This window comes from Talpa occidentalis, unplaced genomic scaffold, assembly GCF_014898055.3.
Source record: "Talpa occidentalis isolate TD23 unplaced genomic scaffold, MPIMG_talOcc4v2.1 talOcc4.9, whole genome shotgun sequence".
NCBI lineage: Eukaryota > Metazoa > Chordata > Mammalia > Eulipotyphla > Talpidae > Talpa > Talpa occidentalis.
The window spans coordinates 98,630,355-98,649,918 of NW_023605305.1; the positions used below are offsets into that span (position 1 = coordinate 98,630,355).

Sequence of the window (19,564 nt, forward strand, 5' to 3'; positions counted from 1 at the left end):
TCTCAATGAGAAATTCACATTGTCAAATAATACTGATGATGCACACTGGTGGCAGAGACCATTATTTGTGTTCTTTCTATAAATCTATCATCCTCTTTAGTTATTCTAATAGCTCTTCACCAGAGCATATATCCACAGGCAAACATTATATTTTACAGCATCCTTCGCTGCTAGTTATGTTTATGTGACAACTAGTCTACTTACGTGCAATTTGTAGACCCTAAACTTAATAGAAAGAATTTCCTTTTCCTGCTTTCCATTTTTATTTTAGCATGGATATGGTCAAAGTGACCATATATAGACTAAAGAGAGAAGTCAGGATTAAGGATGGTTCACACTATTAGATGAGAGAGAACTAAATATTTATCTGTTTTAACCATCTATTCTTTTCCTTTCTTCAAGAGATCAAACCTATATTCTAAGTAACACAGAATTCCCATCTAAAATGTATTCCTCCCTCCAAAGTGAATGCAGAAAAGTAGATAAACTGAGTGAAGTTTAATTGCAATATAAGAATAAAAGCATGTAAGGAGCTCAGACTGTCCAAGGAACAGGCAGTTTTATGGTAAAACAAAGGTCATGCATTCCCAACTCGGCAATCAAGAGTGTCAAATAAACATTTCCTGGAAGAAAAGGCTACTTGTCTTCTACAGAGGGAAGCTTTATTTTCTTCTTGACAGTATAAAACTCTTGTATATATTTCATACAAAATACTGAAATAGAACATAACTGCATTCCACACATCACTACACCAAAATGTCAAAAGATTCACTTCTCAGCATGAAAATGCACAGCAACATAAATATGAAAGGACTCCACATTTTAAATGCTGTATTCACACCTCAGTGCAGAGTCAAATGGAGTATTGTGAACAAATGTAGCATTATCAAATAACTGAAGGGGATTTAATGGAATAAAGTAAAAAGGGAAAAACCTGAATCATTGATTTTGGCAGATGAAGGATATCTATGACTAAAATCACTGAGTAAAAAAAAAAATCACCAATTAACTATTGCAAATTTTTGTTATAATTTGCTTCTTACACAATTAATTTGGAGATATTTCAATGTTGGTTATTTACTGGGCCCCTATATCTGCAGTACAGAGATTCTTTGTAGACTAAATTCATAAAGATACATAAAACTATATTAGCATATTACTGTATTAATGGAAAACAAATCTTTTATAAACAGTGGCCCCAATGATAAATTTCAAATTGTTATTTGGGTCACCGATATTTTAGATCTATCATCTGACTAAATTTTCCAATTTTTTTTTTTACCAGTTTTTGAAAATGTATTCTCATTAAGAGTAACAGCAACTCGGTGATCCAACACTATTGGTTTTCATTAAATATATGTGAAAGATACTTGCCTTATTTCTTTATTTAAAATTCATACAAATATAAGGTTGAAAAGTAAAATCAAAGTCAGGTGTGTTGCCTGAAAAATGGAATTTAGGGAAAATTTGAAGTCTTTTCTCTTTACTATTCTTGATCTATACCAGATGATTTTCTTAGATAAAGATAATATAGAGAAATAATGATGACAATCACACTCAAGTGTCTGAAAGAAAGGAGGTTCAATGTAGACATTTAGGAGTTAGAACACAGAGAAAATGTATTTCCCTTTTAACAGTTTTTAGTCTAAAATATAGGAGTGGCACTTCTTTGTTTATTGCAGCACTATTTATAATAGTCAAATTATAGAAAGAACTTAAGTGCCCAAAGACAGTAAAAGTGCATAAAGAAGATGTGTTCTATATGCACAACAAACAGCCACTAAGCTATTTTAAGAAATAAAATCCTGTGGGCCTCCCCGGTGGCACAGCAGTTGAGTGCTGGGTTGCGAAGCTTCCTGTCATCCTCTGCAGCGCCGGTTCGATCGCCGGCCACCGGGTGAGGGTCCCACATGGCACTCAGACTTTTCCTGCCGCCTGCTGCTCCCCTCAGCAGTGTGTTTCATCAACCTGCCTGTTCTGCTCTCCGCTCTGACTCTGGCGAATTCTATCACCCTCCCGTGCTTCTGACTGTACCCAGTGCTTGTATAAATAAATAAATAAATCTTAAAAAAAAATGAAATCTTGCAATTTGCAATTACATGGATGGAACTGTAGGGAATTACTCTAAGTTGAATAAGTCAGAAAGAGAAAGATACCAGATAATTTCACTCAATGTAGAATATAAAGAAAAAAAAAAAGACAAAAACAGTCAAAACTAAAAAAGAAAAAAAAAAAAAACCTAGAAATCTGACTACAGAATAGAAGTTATCAGCTGGGAAGGTGAGGTCAGGGAATAAATGGAGAGGAGTCAAATGGACTATGGTAGAGAATGTGGGGGGGGGTTGGCAGGTATGGTGTGGCACAAACATCTGAAGAAGAGTGAAACTATGCCCTAATCATATACAGAATTGTAAACCATTGTCTCAATGAAAAACAATACAATTAAAAATAAATATAAAATAAAGGTGATGTTCTTAGACTTGATAGCAATTATCTAAAAAGAGAACATACATCACCCTGATAAGAGAAGGTTAGTAGGGTAAGCATTTCCAATGATTTCACTCTAGAAATGTTATTAGAAATGATCCCAAGATAAATGTTATCCAATGTGTATCTCCTAAGGAGATGAAAAGCTTTTATCTCTGTGTTAAATTTATTGCTTAGATATTCATATTCAAGAGCATGAACAGAAAAGACAAACTAAAGGACATGAGGATGGACTTATTCCTTTTGTATGCCATATTGTCTGTAGTATAATTGTAAGAGAGAATGAACACACTGTTTATTCTCTTTGGTCTCTCTAAGTAATAAACAGAAGCAAGAGAATGTTGGAAAACTCAATCTCCTTAGAATACTTGTGAGCCCACAAGGTACATCAAGTACATTAGTATTTATACATATGACTTCAAGAACCATCAATAAACCTTTTTAAAACACAGTAATATATGAAAAGATTTGAGGAAATTTTGCAAAAATGAATAGATCAAGAAAACGAGCCAATTCTATTCTTTCTGTTCAATTTTGACCATCCCTAAGGCCAAATTCAGAACTTCCATGGCACAACTGTAAACATTTTACCTTTTAGAGATGTTTACTTGTGACGATCCTATAGTGAGATTAAAAGATAATGACTCTTTAATAGAGGTAAGGCAGTCTAATTAGTAATAATACAGGAAATTTGCTTTGGCTATTTATTTTTGTCTGCTATTGCCTGAATAGTTATAGTTTTGACCATAAAGATCTCTGAAGGCAGTTATTCTTCTAGCCACTGTGTAGAAATAATATATATATACATATATATATATATACATACAGAAAAATATTGAAGGTAAGCTACTCACCTATTCCAATGAAAGCAGCTTTGTACCCTTCTTCTTGCAGAGTGCCAAGAGTCATTTCATTCACTGAAAGGCTTTTACCACAAATTATCTAAAAGAAATAGCATTTGAATTAGAAAATTCTGTCACAGAAATCTTAGAAAAATGTTGAAACAAAAATATTCATGTCCACCTAAATTCTGGACGGTATAACAAACAAAACAGTATTTTTTCTAAAACATTAGTAGTATCAATGGATAAAAATATCACAAGGGATTTCAGTAAAGTCCACAATTTGTGGTGGTCTATATTGGAAATTTTGCTACAGACCATCAGATTTTACAAATATATAAAAGTTAAGACTACTACTTCTAATGAATAAATTTCATTAAACTAGAATTAATCTTTTGATGTGAAATCACATGAGAATATACTTTATAAATTAAAAATTATATATATATGATAAAGAAAATAAGAAAAATATGAATATACTGCAAAAACACAGAACCCAATAAAAACACTACCCTAAACTATTTTTTGTGTGAAAGGGAAAATTAAAACTGTCAATATAATTACTCAGAAAAATATTAAATACTAAAACATAAGGATACTAATAATGATTTAGAGAAATACATAATTTTAAATGGTTTCATTATTCAACCTAGAGAAAAAAAATAAACTATGTAACTCAAGAGCTTGAAAAGGAGTAACAAATAGTAAAAGGATAGCAGTGTGAGAGGAAGAATTAATTAATCAGCAATTAGTGAATAGAGATTTATAAATCTCTGAGAGCAGTTTCTTCTAGAGAAATCATACCTAGTCTGATCAAGAAAAAAAGGTGAAAAACAACAATGTGTAAGTTTTAGAAATAGAAAAAAAATCCAGGTACAGATAATATACTTTTATTGTAGGGTAACATGTTTATATCCACATTAATTAATTCAAACTTCTCATATTTTTCTAGGAAAATATATATTGGCCAAATTAATAAAATAGGTAGAAAGACCAATAAACATTAAATATACATATTTTTAAGGTGAATTTTCTGTTTCTCAAAAAAATGCCTTTAAGGTCAAAAGAATAAAATTTTCAAATTCAGTAAAAGGATAAGCCTCAAGACAGCATTCCTGTCAATAACATAATGAATAACTTGGAAGCTTATTTTTATAAGGTTAGTATAATTTTATTACTAAACACATTATCTAACAAACAAATACACAAGAAAAAAACAAAATAGATTTTAAGCAGATTTGAAATTATAAAAATAGCAACAGTAATTTACTACTGAATTTCCAGTTTTAATATTAAATGCATAAGTGAATTCAATATTGAATGAATAAGTGAATGCACAAGAAAAATTTAAAGAAAACTAGCAAAACTAATTCTAAATAGAAAAATATGATAAAATATGCAAAAATGGATTTATTTCAAAAATGCAAAGATTAATACAATTCAATATTAGTTTTCTAAAATGTGCATTTAAAAATGTTATACCTTTCTCAATTGAAAAAAAATAAAATTTTAGTTTTCTAGATTTAGAAAAGAGTGATTTTTCAAAATGATTTAAAATTTTATCTCTTAGGGCCTCTTTCTTACACATGAAAAGTTGTAATGCATTAGTACTGTGTAAAACATTACTAAAGATTGCAGCCAATAAAATAGTGAAAGAAATAAGTATATGTCAATAGTACAAATGAGAAGGAGATAAACTCATTATCTCCTTCTGACATAATATTTAACTTGAAAAATTTATCTTAAAATTAAGAGTAAATTATTGGCTATTAAATATGAAAACATTGAAATTATTCAAAAAGAAATTTAGTTAAGGACATAGAGAGTGAATATGATGAATTAAATTCAGTTTGGGAAATGATGGGTTTATGTTATCTAGATGATAAATGTGCTCATTAAAATACTAAGAATAGAGAACTGGATTTCAAAAGAAGGACAGTTCTAGACTAGTCTTAATCATACTACTTGGCAAAAGTAAATTCTCTGTAATTATTTGCTAAATAAATGGAACAATCCTATTAGAGAGGAAAAATTGAAAAGGTGGAAAAAACTTAATCAAGGAAAATGTTTTTAAAGGCTAGTTATTTTTAAAACCAAATAAAACATCTAGAAATGAAAAAGAAAAAAAAGAAAATAGAAGAGGCATGAAAGCTAAAATATATATGTACATACACACAGGCGTATACATATGCATGGATATATATATATACCTATTATATACAAGCAAACAAATACAAAATAAATACCAAATACCACACAAATATCAAAACATATGAGACTATATCTCATTGCACAGGAGTCAAACAGCATGAAACCATAGAAAATCCATTTTATTGCCAGGAAATTACTGGTGACTTTAAAATAGCATTACTTGAGAGGTACAGACAGAAGGCAGGGTATAGGAAGAAACTGGTGATGAGGAAAGGAAGAAACAAAGGTAGGGCACTTTTTAAAAAAATATATTCTCTAAGGTTAAAACTGTTAAGTCATAAAAGCAGCAAGTATTTTATCAATGGTTGCCAGTCCGTAGCACTGAAAAGCTCAATGCACTCTCAGAATTGTACATACAATTTATTGGTTAGAAAGCAACTTTAAATTTTTTCCTCCTTCACATGCAAAAACTTAGTTTTTTTTTTAATTTATTTATATATTTTTTACATCATCATTCATTTTTGTACAAGTTTGCTATCTCCTCTCAGGTGTAATCCCCATAAAATCATCACCTCCAAGACATTCCAAGAGCACTCTTGTGTTCTTCTCTCCCCTGTTTTGATCCCTCTCTGATTTATAGTTTGCCTGCAAGTTTGGTCTTTTTATTTTCTGATTCCTTCTAAAAAATGAAGTTTTAGCTTTAGCTTACGTTTTCATTTTTTATATTATAAATTGATAAGCCTGTATAAAATGATGATAAATCATTCCTATACTTTCCCAAAGGCAACCTAGGCTCTAAGACTTTTATTATTCTAGTTATTTTATGCATTTATGTTTGTATTTTACACATATGTTAACAAAATACATTCACCTTTCCGCAGATACTGACCATGGCTAGGGCTATTAATTGACTTTGTCAAGTTTATCTTTCTGTACAATTAGAACATGACATGATTTTAGCTAAAATGTATATTTTCTGACATGCAGTACATGACTACAACTGAGTTGCTGAATTGATGAGTTTGTGCAATATAACTAGTGCTGTAAAAAATTAAATGCAATTTTGCAATTAGTTATAAGATAAATTCAGAAGTACCTCAAATTAATTCTGATTCATTTTCAATTGGTAGTAATACCTAACATATTAGTTTGAAATCTCAATAATCATTTCCTTATTTAATGAGATTTATGGATGAACTTGTATTCAAAATAAAAGACATTTAAAGACCTTTTCAGAATATATTTTATATAGCAAATGTCACAACTACATGGTTTATTTTATACTATTTTGGAATGCTAAGGATTCATAAAGTTGTGAACATATGTACTACATACTCATTATAAAACATTTTGTTTAGTGGTTATGTGCAAATGTTTCACACACAACCACTGTCAAATGAGATGTGTAAAAGCACAAAAATGTTTTCAGTGTTTCCCTTTTTATTATTTTAATTTTTATTTATAAATGGAAGAGCCATAAATAATCACTTTTCAAAACATCATCTCCATGTAGTATGTAAACCACAGATTTTTGTCAACCTATTGATTAGATCTATTACAGAAAACACACTTCAAACAAAAACAGCAATGTGTTCAAAAGCCAGATTATAATCCTGTTAATTAACAGAAAAGTAAAAAAATATCTAAAACTATAATCTGGAAGTACAATGTACCAATCTTATGACCATCTTTAAATTAACAACATAATATATATATATTTAGCAAAACAATGACAAATACAAAGCTGTTGATTTCTTCCTCACTGATTTACTGCCTATGCTGAGAAAGGATTATCTCATTAACACTACTGACACCATGCATATCATAAATAAAATAAGCCTCTGTAAGAAACTGTGTTCCAAATTGTGAAATACAAATGTTTCAGGGTGCACACAACTTGCATGGAAAAAACGTGATTAAAGAAACCAAATCCTTCTATTAGCTGCACTGAACCCCTAAAGCAATTTAGGAATTTGTTTCTTACAGACAATTAATCACATGCAGGCGTGCCAGATGAGAACTATTGATTGCCCTTTTCCAGGCTAGTGGCATTAAGACAGTAGACAGACAAATGCCCTAAGCAAAGCGAAGCATCTTTCTTCTTCTGCCTGGTGTAGCTTTTAATTGTTATTTCCTAAAATGTGTGACATTTTGCTGTTAATTTTTAGTGCAGACCTTACTCCTTTCTCTTTGAGCAAATGCACATATAAGACTTGTGTTATTCATTTACCTTAACACCAAGGTCCTTCATAAGCTCAATCTCAAAATTCACTACATCATATGGCAGCCGGAACTGAGGAATTTCAGAAGCACTAAAAAATGAAGAAAAAGAAGCATTTCTGAAAAATTCACCCATTTAAAACAATATAACAAGTCTTTATTGATCAGTATTAAGTGAATAAGAATCTGTTCAAAGGGTATTTTCAAATTACATGTCAAGATATCAAAATTTTAATATGCATAAAACATTACATAGGCTACAGTAGAAATAGTACAAATTGAAGCAAAATAAACATGACAATGGAAAACAAATATTATAGACACTAGGTTAAAATAATTCCAATATTTTAAGCTCATTATTTAGTTGATTTATCTACTAATCAATTAATGAATTCCAAAAATAATTGCTGAAATCTTTAAAGAAATTAGATGTATATTTAATACAGAAATATATATGTGCAAACATATGCATACATATATATTCTGTTAAAATTAAAAACTAAACTTATATCGCCATGCTGACTATATTATAGAACAATTCCATGTGATCTATAGATATTTTTATAGTAAACCAGTCTTTTTCTAAGAAATCAATAACTATCCCAAAAGGAAATAGCCATTAAAAAGTAATCCTATTTGTTATCAGTGTTCATTGTCTGCACTTTTAAAAGAATAAAATGTATAGGCACATCTCAAGATATTACAGTTTGAGCTTCAGACAACCAAAATAAAGCAAGTATCACAATAGAGTCACATTAATATTTTGTTTTTACATTGAACATAATCATTATGTTTATACCATACTGTAGTCTATTAAGTAAGCAATACCAATTTGCCTAAAACATTAATTCTGTAATTCAAAAATACCTTATATTTAAAAAATGCTAATCATCAGCTGAGTCTTCAGGGAGTCAATAATTTTCCTGGTGGAGGCTCTTGCCTCAATGTTGATGATTTCTAATTGATCAGGATGGTGGTTGCTGAAGATTGGGGTGGTGGTGTGCCAGCAAGCACAAGGTAGGTTCACTAGCAATTGGAGCAAACAGATAAAGGAGAGTCCCTGAACCCCCAGTGTATTTTACAGGCTTTAATGCTTTCTCAGGGAACCAGGTACACAGGAACACCACACAGGGAGGCTGGCATGCGAGGAAGCAGGCATGGCCAGCAGTGGGAGAAGGGTAAATGATGATTTGTCTGGCTTTTATACTGCTGACCTCTATGCCTATCACCTGTGGCCTTGATTGTGCTAATGCAGGAGACACTTGGGAGTGGGGGTTCGGAGCATCATGCCTGATTGGTGACACCTGGAGTATGGCATGGACATGCGTAAATGGGCACACCAGAGCCTGGAGGCTGAGGCTATAAGGGCTGCAACACTCTAAGATGGAAACCTGCAGAGACTGGTTACCAGAGGAGGAGCGATGGCTGTGAGAGAAATCTCAGAGGAAAGAGTGTATAGAGATTCCCAGAAGTGCCCAAGTTGCTGTCTCCCTGATGGCCTGTTTCCCCTGCATACTATTAAAAAAATTGTGGGGATGATGCCAAGGGCTCCAAGTTTCTCTTTTAAATTGCCTGAACCGATGGTGAACCAACCCAGCCTGGGATGGTTTCAGAACAGTAGGCAGGCAAGCAGGCAGGCAACTGAGCCTCCCAGCCCCCCACAAATCTTAAATCTTTCCCTGGGCACTCTCTGCATTGTCTTGTGGTCTCACCTTTTCTATCGTCACACCGCTTGCCCTCTTGTAGCAGTCCTCTAGCAGCCATCAATCTCTGAGTGATGCTGCCCTTACAGCACTGACCTCTATGCTCAGGTGTGCACACTTACACATGCCTGCACACCTATGTTACAGGTGTCCATAATCAGGCATGTGTGTCCCACACCCATGCACCTTCTACATTAACACCATCAAGGCCACAGGTGATAGCCACAGAGGCTAGTGTTGTAAAAAGCCTGTTTAAATCACTTACTCTACAAGTGGCAGTGGCAATTTCTTTTTTTTTTTAAGATTTATTTATTTATGCCTACAAGAACTGGGGTACAGGCCAGAGGTGTGGGAGGGTGAGAGGATTCACGAGAGACAGAGTGGGGAACAGAACAGGCAGATAGACTGAAATGCACTGCTGAGGGGAGCAGTGGGCGAGTCAGGAGAGGTATGCTGCACCATGTGGGCCACCTCCCGGGCCAGGGATTGAACTCATGCTGGAGTGGCTGTGGATAGCTTCATAGTGCTGTGTCTTAACCCCTTGTGCCACCAGGAAGGCCCAGCAATTTCTTAACATATGACAATGAAGTTTGCTGCATCAACTGAAGCTACCTTTCATGAAAGATTTCTCTGTTGCATGTGATGCAGTTTGGTGATACTCTGCGCGCAAAAGAACTTCTTTCAAAATTGGAGTTAATTTCAAACCCTTCTGCTTTAACAAATAAGTTTATGTAATATTCTAAATTTTTTGTCACCATTTGTTCCCATAATGTTCATAGCCTCCTCACCTGGAATAGATTCCATCTCAAGAATCTACTTCCTTTGTTCATGACAACTAGTAACTCTTCATCTGTTCAAGTTTCATCACGAAAATTCAATTAAGGGGCAGCCATTCCTTTGAAATCATTCAGGGTCTACTTATCATTCTAGTTCATTTCCACCACATCTATGGTTACTTTCTCTACTTAAGTCTCGAACCCTTTGAAATCATCCATGTGGGTTAAAATTCACTTCCTCAAAACTCCTGATAATATTGATATTTTGATGTATACCTAAGAATCATGAATGTTCTCAAATGACAACTAGAATAGTGAATTCTTTCCAGTGGTTTTTAACTGACTTCACTCAGATCCATCAGAGGAATCACTATGGCAATCCTAACTTTATGAAAGCTATTTCTTAAATAATAAGACTTAGAGTCAAAAATGACTCCTTGATTCATGGAATGAAAAAAAATGGATGTTGTTTAAATAGGTATTTTTTTAAAAAAACACAAATCTCATATTTTAACAGTTTTGCTTCTGGTTATTATAATACAGCACATGCTTTAAATTTGTATTGTATCACAAATTTTCCCCAAATTTTTTCTATTGCTTTAAGTATATTAACTAGATATCATTTCTCTTCATTTTTAATCAATATTAAATACAATAGGGATAATGAAATCATTATAACCTTTGAAATAGTTAATGCAAAGGATGCCATTTCCCAGACTAGCCTACATAACTAAAATATCATCATTTGTATATATTAATCCCTTTTAAACTCATGACTTAAAACAAGATACAGTTGGAGGAAAGCAAAGTTACTGATTATTTTATAAATTTGTTGCAGAATCAAAACTAATCAATTGATTGTGTTTAATACAATAGGGATTAAATCCTGTATATCTTTCACCAACTCTAGAGGTTTTTAAAAAGTGGTTGTGATACTAATACACCAGGGATAAAACAATCTGTTTGGGTGCGAAGAAGAAGGAAAGATAAAACTTGACATCACCTCTTTAAGCAATTGATTTCAAATACAAAGCTAATTTAATCTTTTTAGCCACTTTGAAGATACAAGAGAATGAGAGGCATCTGTAAGTGAGAAAATAAATTAACAGGAAAGTGTTGTGATTGTAATTCTAGCTAAATTTCAGTGTCAGTTTTTATAATCCTGTAACAGTGACACATAATGCCTCTACCAAGGGATGATCCAAATGAAACTGATTAGATATTTCATGTTGTACCCAATAAAACAAAAGGATCAAAGGCAAAGGAAATAAAATGAATAAAAGATAATTTTTAAAAAATCATACATGTTTGGTCATTAATCCAAGGGAAACTTCCATTACAAAATGTTCAAGAATTATATATAAACACAATTTTAATGCCAATATATATAACTTAGAAATGTCTACTCAGAATTTGAACTATTTGAGTAAATCATTAAGAAAACATACCAAATAGTAGAAAGCCCCATTAAAGATTGTACTAAAAAAAAAAGAGAAATGCTAACAGCCATCATAATCTTCTACCAAATCAGCCAATGCAGAATAATTTACAAACAACGATTTAAGATCTTTGTGAAAATTCAATTAAGGGGCAAAAAGATTTTTCAGAGTCTACTGGGCACACAGCAATTAAGTTTATAATTTTTAAATTAGCTCAGGTGTTTGTTAATGCATGTAAGTGTATAATGCTTACACACATGTTACTAATAAATTATGTTTTTCCTAATTTATAAAACTATGGTAAAGTGCAATTAAAAAAATCTAAATCATTCCAGCAAGCTAACACATTAGGTATTTTACTTTCTAAGAAATAAAATTTATAAAGTATGTTATCCCTTAAAACTCAGAGTGGTTAAAAAGTCAATACATAAAAATAATGACAATTTCTTAACAATCAGGCTATTTTTTTCTCAGTTATGCTTTATAGCCATCTCAATGGGGATTTTATTAGTCGTTATGATTTTTGACACATATTTACAGGTGGTATAAAACTTAAATAAGCAAAACTTTCAGTTACAGCTTGATTAAATTTATCCTCTGGGGCTATTAAATGCGATACAATTGTGACTTAAAGAGTAGTTCATTAGCTATCAAGATTTTAATACTAACTACAACAATAGAAATGCCAAGGTGTTATCTTTCATATAACACTTAAGATTTAAGAAAAATCTATCATTTTTCTTAAAAATGACAAATTTAGGGGAAATCACAATGATACTATTAACTTACCACTCATAATTGTTTTCATTTTTTTGTATCAAATGTTTTAAGCAATATCCACTTACTACTTATAATACATTTTTTTATATTTCTTTATACTCAAGTAGAACAAGTCCACAATAGAATTCCTTGATTTTAAATACAGCAAATCTCATTCATTTTCTAAATTTTATATGAATATCTGAAAGTGTCTGACACAAAGTGAATATTTTCCATTGCAATGTATGAATATTCCAGGAAATAAAATCCTATGTGACTGAAACCTGATTTACAAAAATGATTCAGATTAATATCAAAAAATAATAAGAAGCTTAAATGATAAAAACTTCAAATGTGTATATTAAAATGGAACATTTTGAGTAGGCTCTGACATAACTGTAATCAAATCAAATATTGAGATTGTAAACTGAAAATAAGTGAGCAGATGAGTCATCTAATATCCTATGGAACCATGTTTCACTATCTCTAATTTCCATAATTTTTGGATATATCTCCACTAATCAAGACTCAGAGGGATGAAGTAAGTTTTCACATCATTGGTTCTGCTATTCATTAAATATCTTACTGAGATTTCTGTTAAACGCAAAGTACTTGACAGAAATTTTTAAGTGAAAATTGCTAAATCCAACTGCAAATATAAAATAATGAAATTAAATTTTGAGCATTTGGTAAAAGAACATTTAAAATACCATCTGTGAGAGTAGAGTTCATATACGATTATGCATCAACAATATTTGTAATTGTTTTCTCCCTCATTTTTTACACTATAAACATATGAAATCAGTATGAAACATGAAACCAGGCATACCTTAAACCACCAGCATATTCTTGTTTTTCAAATATGGTGATGTCAGAGTAGCCCAATCGAGCCAAAAAGGAAGCACAACTTATACTTGCAGGGCCAGCCCCAAAAAGAGCAATCTTTGCAGAATAGGCTTCAGTCATTTTCTCCGGGGGTGGCAGAGACGGATTTCTGATTTGTGGGATATTCATTGCTTTAAACACCTATGGAGAAATCAATTGCCATGGTTAAAATTTTTAAACTAACATTAACTTCCTTACGCATATTTTTGAAAAACTACTCAAATTCATTATCTCACTCTTTAATATTAGTAATGTAACACTGCTTTTTAAATTTGGTAACTTTAACATGTTTCATCCTGTTCTCATTTTATTCAAGTAACACTGGCTTACAAGATTGCTTATGATTTAGAGGTAAAAGTTCATACCACTTCATAGGTATATGTTACTACACCACACCTACTACCAAGGCACCCAGAGTCCTCCACTACAGTTCATTTTGGTACCCTCCTCTCTGAGCTTTCCTAACCCCTCCTCCTCTGGTATTCAATTTTACAGTCATATTCCTAGCGTTGTTTTTGGTTTGGTTTTGTCTGACCCTTTGTTTTGTTTCTCTATATTCCACATATAAGTTAAACCATCTGGTGTTTGTCTTTCTCCTTCTGCCTTATTTTGCTTAGCATAAACTCCTCCAGTTATACCCATGTTATTGTAAATTGCAAAAGTTCATCTTTCTTATAGCTGAGCAGTGTTCCAGTATGTTTATATGCCACATCTTCTTCTTCCACTTAATGGCCATTGGGCACTTAGGTTGTTTCTACAGCATGGCTATTCTTTTTTTTTTAATAATAAATTTTATTTTTATATTCCCCATACAATTGCAACCCCCCCATTCTGACGCCAATCCCTCCCCTCCCGCCCCCCACCCCCCAAAAAGTGTCTCTGGTTCATAGTTTTTTGCTGATTTTGATTTTCACATTCTTATAGTTATTCATTAGCGCTACTATGGACACAGAAATGCACATTTTTCTTCAAATTATTGTTTCTGCATTCTTTAGGTAGATACCCAGGAGTGTTATTGATACAAAAGAAATAAGTGAGAGAAAAGTAATATGAATATTTGGGGTAGAAATGAGAAAACAAATAGCAACATGATGAATATAAATACATATGAGTAATTACATTAAATTTAAGTGGATTAGAACTCTAATTAGAGTGCCAAAATTATTTTATATATGCATACACCTTAAACATATGAAGAAAGGTGTAAAGTAAAGCTATACTATGGAAAAAGTGATATTACATAAATATGAGCCACAAGAAAATTTGTATATATATGTCAGTATCAGAAATATTAGACTTCAAAGCAGGGTACATTGGTAACATTTAAAAAAATAAAAAGGCCAATCCACTAGATTTAAAAAGGCCAATCTACAAGATTTAAAATTATCAATCTATAAATATAAAATTGCAACTTCAAAATTTAGAGAGAGAAAATAAATCAATCTTCTTACTACTATCCTATTATAAAAACTTGACTAGCAATAGAAGTTGCTGATGAGTAAATTCATATTTAGGATAAACTATAATATTTAAGAACTTATTTGTATTTAATACAAATTTGATGTTTTCTTGAAATCCTCCCACAATCTTGATTTATTCCACTTAATACAGTCTACCATTCAAAATATTTAAGGGAGATAAATGATATAATTTGAAGGTTAAAAGAAGGGATTGTCAGAAACTGTTAAAAGGCCCAACTTAGACTGAGCTACATGGTACTCATAAATGTTCCTATAACATTTTGTAATTTTTCTCCTAATGCTTAATCATATTTTCCTGATTTATCTGTGTTTTTCTTCCCTTGGGTCAGGAGAGCTTTAAGGGCACACACCATCTTTGATTTTTTTTTTTAAGTTCTAGTGTTTTTTTTATTTTTATATTCCCCATTCATTTGCAACCCTCTTATTTTGACCCCCATCCCTCTTTTCCCCACCCCCCCCATAGTGTGTCTCTGGTACATAGTTGTTTGTTGATTTTGATTTTTCTTTCTTATGGTTATTCTTTTTCCTGGTCCCTTATTTAGGTTTTCCAGATTCCTGCTATGAGTGAGACCATCCGGTATTTTTCTTTTTCTTTCTGGCTTATTTCGCTGAGCATGATCCCTTCCAGCTCCACCCATGTTGCTGCAAATTGCATGAGTAATATTCCATTGTGCATATGTATACCACATCTTCTTGATCTAGTCATCTATTTTTGGGCATTTGGGTTGTTTCCAAAGCTTAGCTATTATAAATAGTGCTGTTATAAACATAGGGGTGCACGTGCTCTTTGGAATTAACGTTTCTGTGCCTTTTGGGTAAATACCTAGGAGTGGAATTGCTGGATTATATGGAAGCTCTATTTTTAGTAGGTTGAGGAATCTCCACACAGCTTTCCATATTGGTTGGACCAGTTTGCACTCCCAAAAGAGGCAATAACCAAAACAAAGAGAAACCCCACCAACTGGGAGAAAATTTTTGCACACAACACTAATGATAAAGGACTGATAACAAAAACCTACAAAGAGCTGATGAGACTCACAAAAACAAAGAAAATAATCCAGTCAAAAAATGGGCAGAAGAGCTAAAAAGAAACTTCTCCAAAGAGGAAATGCAAATGGTCAACAGGCATATGAAAAAATGTTCAACATCACTTGTAATCAGGGAAATGCAAATCAAAACTACAATGAGACACCATCTTACACCAGTGAGAATGGCACATATTAAAAAAAGTAGCAACAAGAAATGTTGGCGAGGATGTGGAGAAAAAGGAAGTTCTAGTGTTTTTCTATAGAAGGAGATGAATATATAATTAATGAAGGGTTTGAATTATAACCATTTCTGATTCCAGGCCAATTTTGGAATTTACAAATTACAGATGTATAATAGATTTTCTCCTATATTAATTTTGAATCAGCACAAATTTTACCTTTTATTATTCTAAGCAATCTGAAGGGAAACCAATCTAATTGTAAACTAATAAACTATTTTATTGAATCCATTAATATGGAAGTATTTGAGATATATCTTTTCAGAGTAAGATTTTTTCACAAGTTGATATTTAAAACAGGCATTTAACGTGATGGGGGAGAGAAAGCGAATTTCACTTAGGGATTAAATAAATGCTAATTTCTTATTCAGTTAAGTACTCTTTGTTTGCTTTACAAACTAATTAAAAACTAAAGTTTCCCAAGTTAAAAATCAACCAGCATTTATAAATTAACATTGCATTGTAACAAATTATAGACACAGGAAGCATATGATACTCTTTTTTTTAATTTTATATAATTCTTACATCATTTTTCATTTTTGCCCAATATATGCATTTTCATTTTGTTTATATTCCCCATACAATTCCCACCCCCCTTATTTAGATCCTAATCCCTCCTCTCCTTCCCCACCCCATAGTGTGTATCTGGACTGGATCAAGAAGATGTGGTATATATACATATGATACTCTCAAAGAATTATTTATTTCTCATATCTGATATAGTGGTTAAGAATTCTGCAGGCTGAAAACTTTGTTATATTGTGAAGATAAACTGTAATAACCAAATAAAACAGGAATTATGAAGTATTTGTCTTGTTTCATTCATACAAAAACAAGGGTTACTTTAGTTTTTAGACACTGTAAATATTAAACTGTTTGATATTCAATCTTCACCTCTATCATTCTCATGAAACATGATTATCAAACAAGTCCTTAATCTGCCTATGCCTCAGTTTCCTCAAACTATAAAGTGGGATTAATAATATTAATTTCATATTGCAACTATGCAAATGAAATAAGTTAATAAAATCTATCAATAAATAAATAATTTTAATTATTTTATTTTTATTTTTGAGTAAATAGATAAAATGTTTCCTTCAACTATTTTAAGATCATTTTATTTTTCATTAGTAATATATAATATCTACAAAGCCTCATACTAAAACAAACATTGTCTTATAGAAAACCACAAACAAGGCCTTATAGCACTAAAGGATCTGGTTGGGACCTTATTACAAAGTTTACTTCCATTGAAATTATATTTAGATATGAGTTACTAAGCACTGGCTATCTGCAAGGCACTTGGCTTGGTGCTTTACACAATTTTGTCCACTTACTAGCAGTCTACAATCGCACTGTCCCTAGAGATCATGAACTAATATGAGGGTTCTCCCATCTGTAATCCTAGAACAGAGGAAAATTCTTTCACATACTAGGCATTCAACAAGATTTTGATGAATTTCAAAATTTCTGAACTCCAGGGATAGTCCAACAATTGAGAAACAGTGACCAGGGAAACAGTCTTCCTCAGTGATATGGAAAAAGGGTTATATTTAAGTGCATATTCTACTTGAGGATAATTTTAAAATAGATTTCCTTGTGTAATAATTCTGTGATTTCTGATCTTTCACTTATCTGAAATGTGAATTTCTTTCATCACTCCAAATTGACGTTACTGGCAATTCTTACATAAGTTTCATATTATTATGAGACAAGGGAGAGATTATTGTGATTTTTTTTTTAAATGGAATGATTGAGACACAGAGAGGGGACATGTGATTTTCTTCCAAGCCTCCTCACATTCTGGAGACAGAGACAGTATAATTTTCTAATCATTATATAGTGCTCTCTAATTGTAAAACAATGACGCATGGCCAATGCACACATATTTGCCAATTCTAGTATGAAGGTAACCCTTTTTCATTTTAATCTTTCTTACATTATAAATTGGCACATAATAAAAACAAACACAAATGTCTTGTAGCCATGATTTTTGCTCAATTACTCTTGTTTTCATTAACCAAGTAATAGCAAAATATTTTACAAGGAAATTATAAAATGAAAAAAAGTCTTGGAAATTTCAAAATATCTACATTAATTAAAGACTGAATTCTAAAGGGTGGTTCATTGTGTGTACATCCTCCATTTTTTTGCAAGTATTTAACTTAATTTCATTATAAACTAAAACATAATTTCTAGTAATTTCTTAAAAAGTTATTACTTGTGACTGTAGGTGTATGAGAAATCTTAATAAAAATACTACATTGGTTTCCATTTTGCTAGTTTCAGTTTCTTTGAATTACTTAATTAACAGTATGATGGTCTGGCTACATTTTGAAAGCTTGAATGGAGAAAGAGTGCTATTTGTGCATCCAAAAGTAAGTTACCTCAAATTACATGCCTTTTGAAAGATGCTTCTATGTAATTTTCTTTGCAACCTGCTTCCTTTTGTAAAAGAAGTCAAAGAAAATACTGAGGACATCCTATTCATGCCCTCATTCTTTGAAAGAAATATCCTTGGGCTACCTGACAGTTTTCTTCACAACAATTAAAGAAGGGACACCAAAAGTGGAGAATGTGTTTCCAATGTATTAGCAATAAGGAAAACTCCATACGATGGCACATTTTCAGCTATCAAAATTATTAACACATTTGTAATTCTTAAAGATTGTGCCTTATTATTTTCTTATTATTAAAACAGACATCACTGTGCGACAACTCTGGCATGGTAATTTTAGATGAGAATATTTTGTTACATCCAATTTCCACTTTAGTCAAATAAATAACTTTATGTGCCCGCTATGCACCAGAAACCTATATGAGTAAGGCAGTAAATGGATAAGAGAGTAGTCATATATCTTAAATATACAAAATATTAAAAATATTAAAAGGCAATCTGCCATTTGTAGCTTTCATTTTTACACACAGTGCTCATAGAAACCATGAGAAAGAAAACTTACCCAGAAGGGTAACACCTGAGTCAAATTTTAAAATGATGACATGTGTTATTTGGAGAAGACTTTACCTCTCTAAATGTCAGCTCTAAAATTAAGACAGTAATAATTACTTCAGCAATGTATTGTGAAGACTGAGTGAATCAATGATAACCTCCTGGAATTAACATTTTCTCTTTATAAGACGCTGTCCTAGGTGCTTAATATTTGCATCTCCAGTCCTAACAATCTTCAAAGTTGGTTGTGCTTGCTTACATTACAGACAACAGAACCAAGTTATTATTCTTACATTAGAATTCCTAATTTTAGTTTGATTGTACTATATTTGGGATTTGAGGCTGAAAGGAATTTAAATGATTTAAATTAACCAAATACAATTTGAAAACATAGCTGTCTATATTTTGGTAATGAGCAACTGTACTAATCCAAAATCCAGTGCATGTCCAAACCAACCTCTACAAGAAATCCTTTGCCTTAGGAATCCTTCTTGCTATGTTCTCTGCCTTGACTACTCGCCCACTCCTGACTTTGCTGCACAGATGAACACCTTTCAAGATCCAGTTTAAATTTCACTTTCTCAACTTCTCCCCCTAGGAAGCT

At 32.0% G+C, this 19,564-nt stretch overlaps 1 protein-coding gene across 1 annotated transcript in view; it reads right to left on the reverse strand.

The window, feature by feature from the left end:
- The window catches only part of DPYD (dihydropyrimidine dehydrogenase), a 743,206-nt gene that overhangs the window by 527,646 nt on the left and 195,996 nt on the right, over window positions 1-19,564 (reverse strand). Inside the window, exons 6-8 of the mRNA XM_037498291.2 lie at window positions 13,207-13,403; window positions 7,711-7,792; window positions 3,342-3,429 (exon numbers count right to left, since the gene is read on the reverse strand). Coding sequence (XP_037354188.1) covers window positions 3,342-3,429; window positions 7,711-7,792; window positions 13,207-13,403 — 367 coding nt within the window. The remainder of the gene's footprint in view (window positions 1-3,341; window positions 3,430-7,710; window positions 7,793-13,206; window positions 13,404-19,564) is intronic.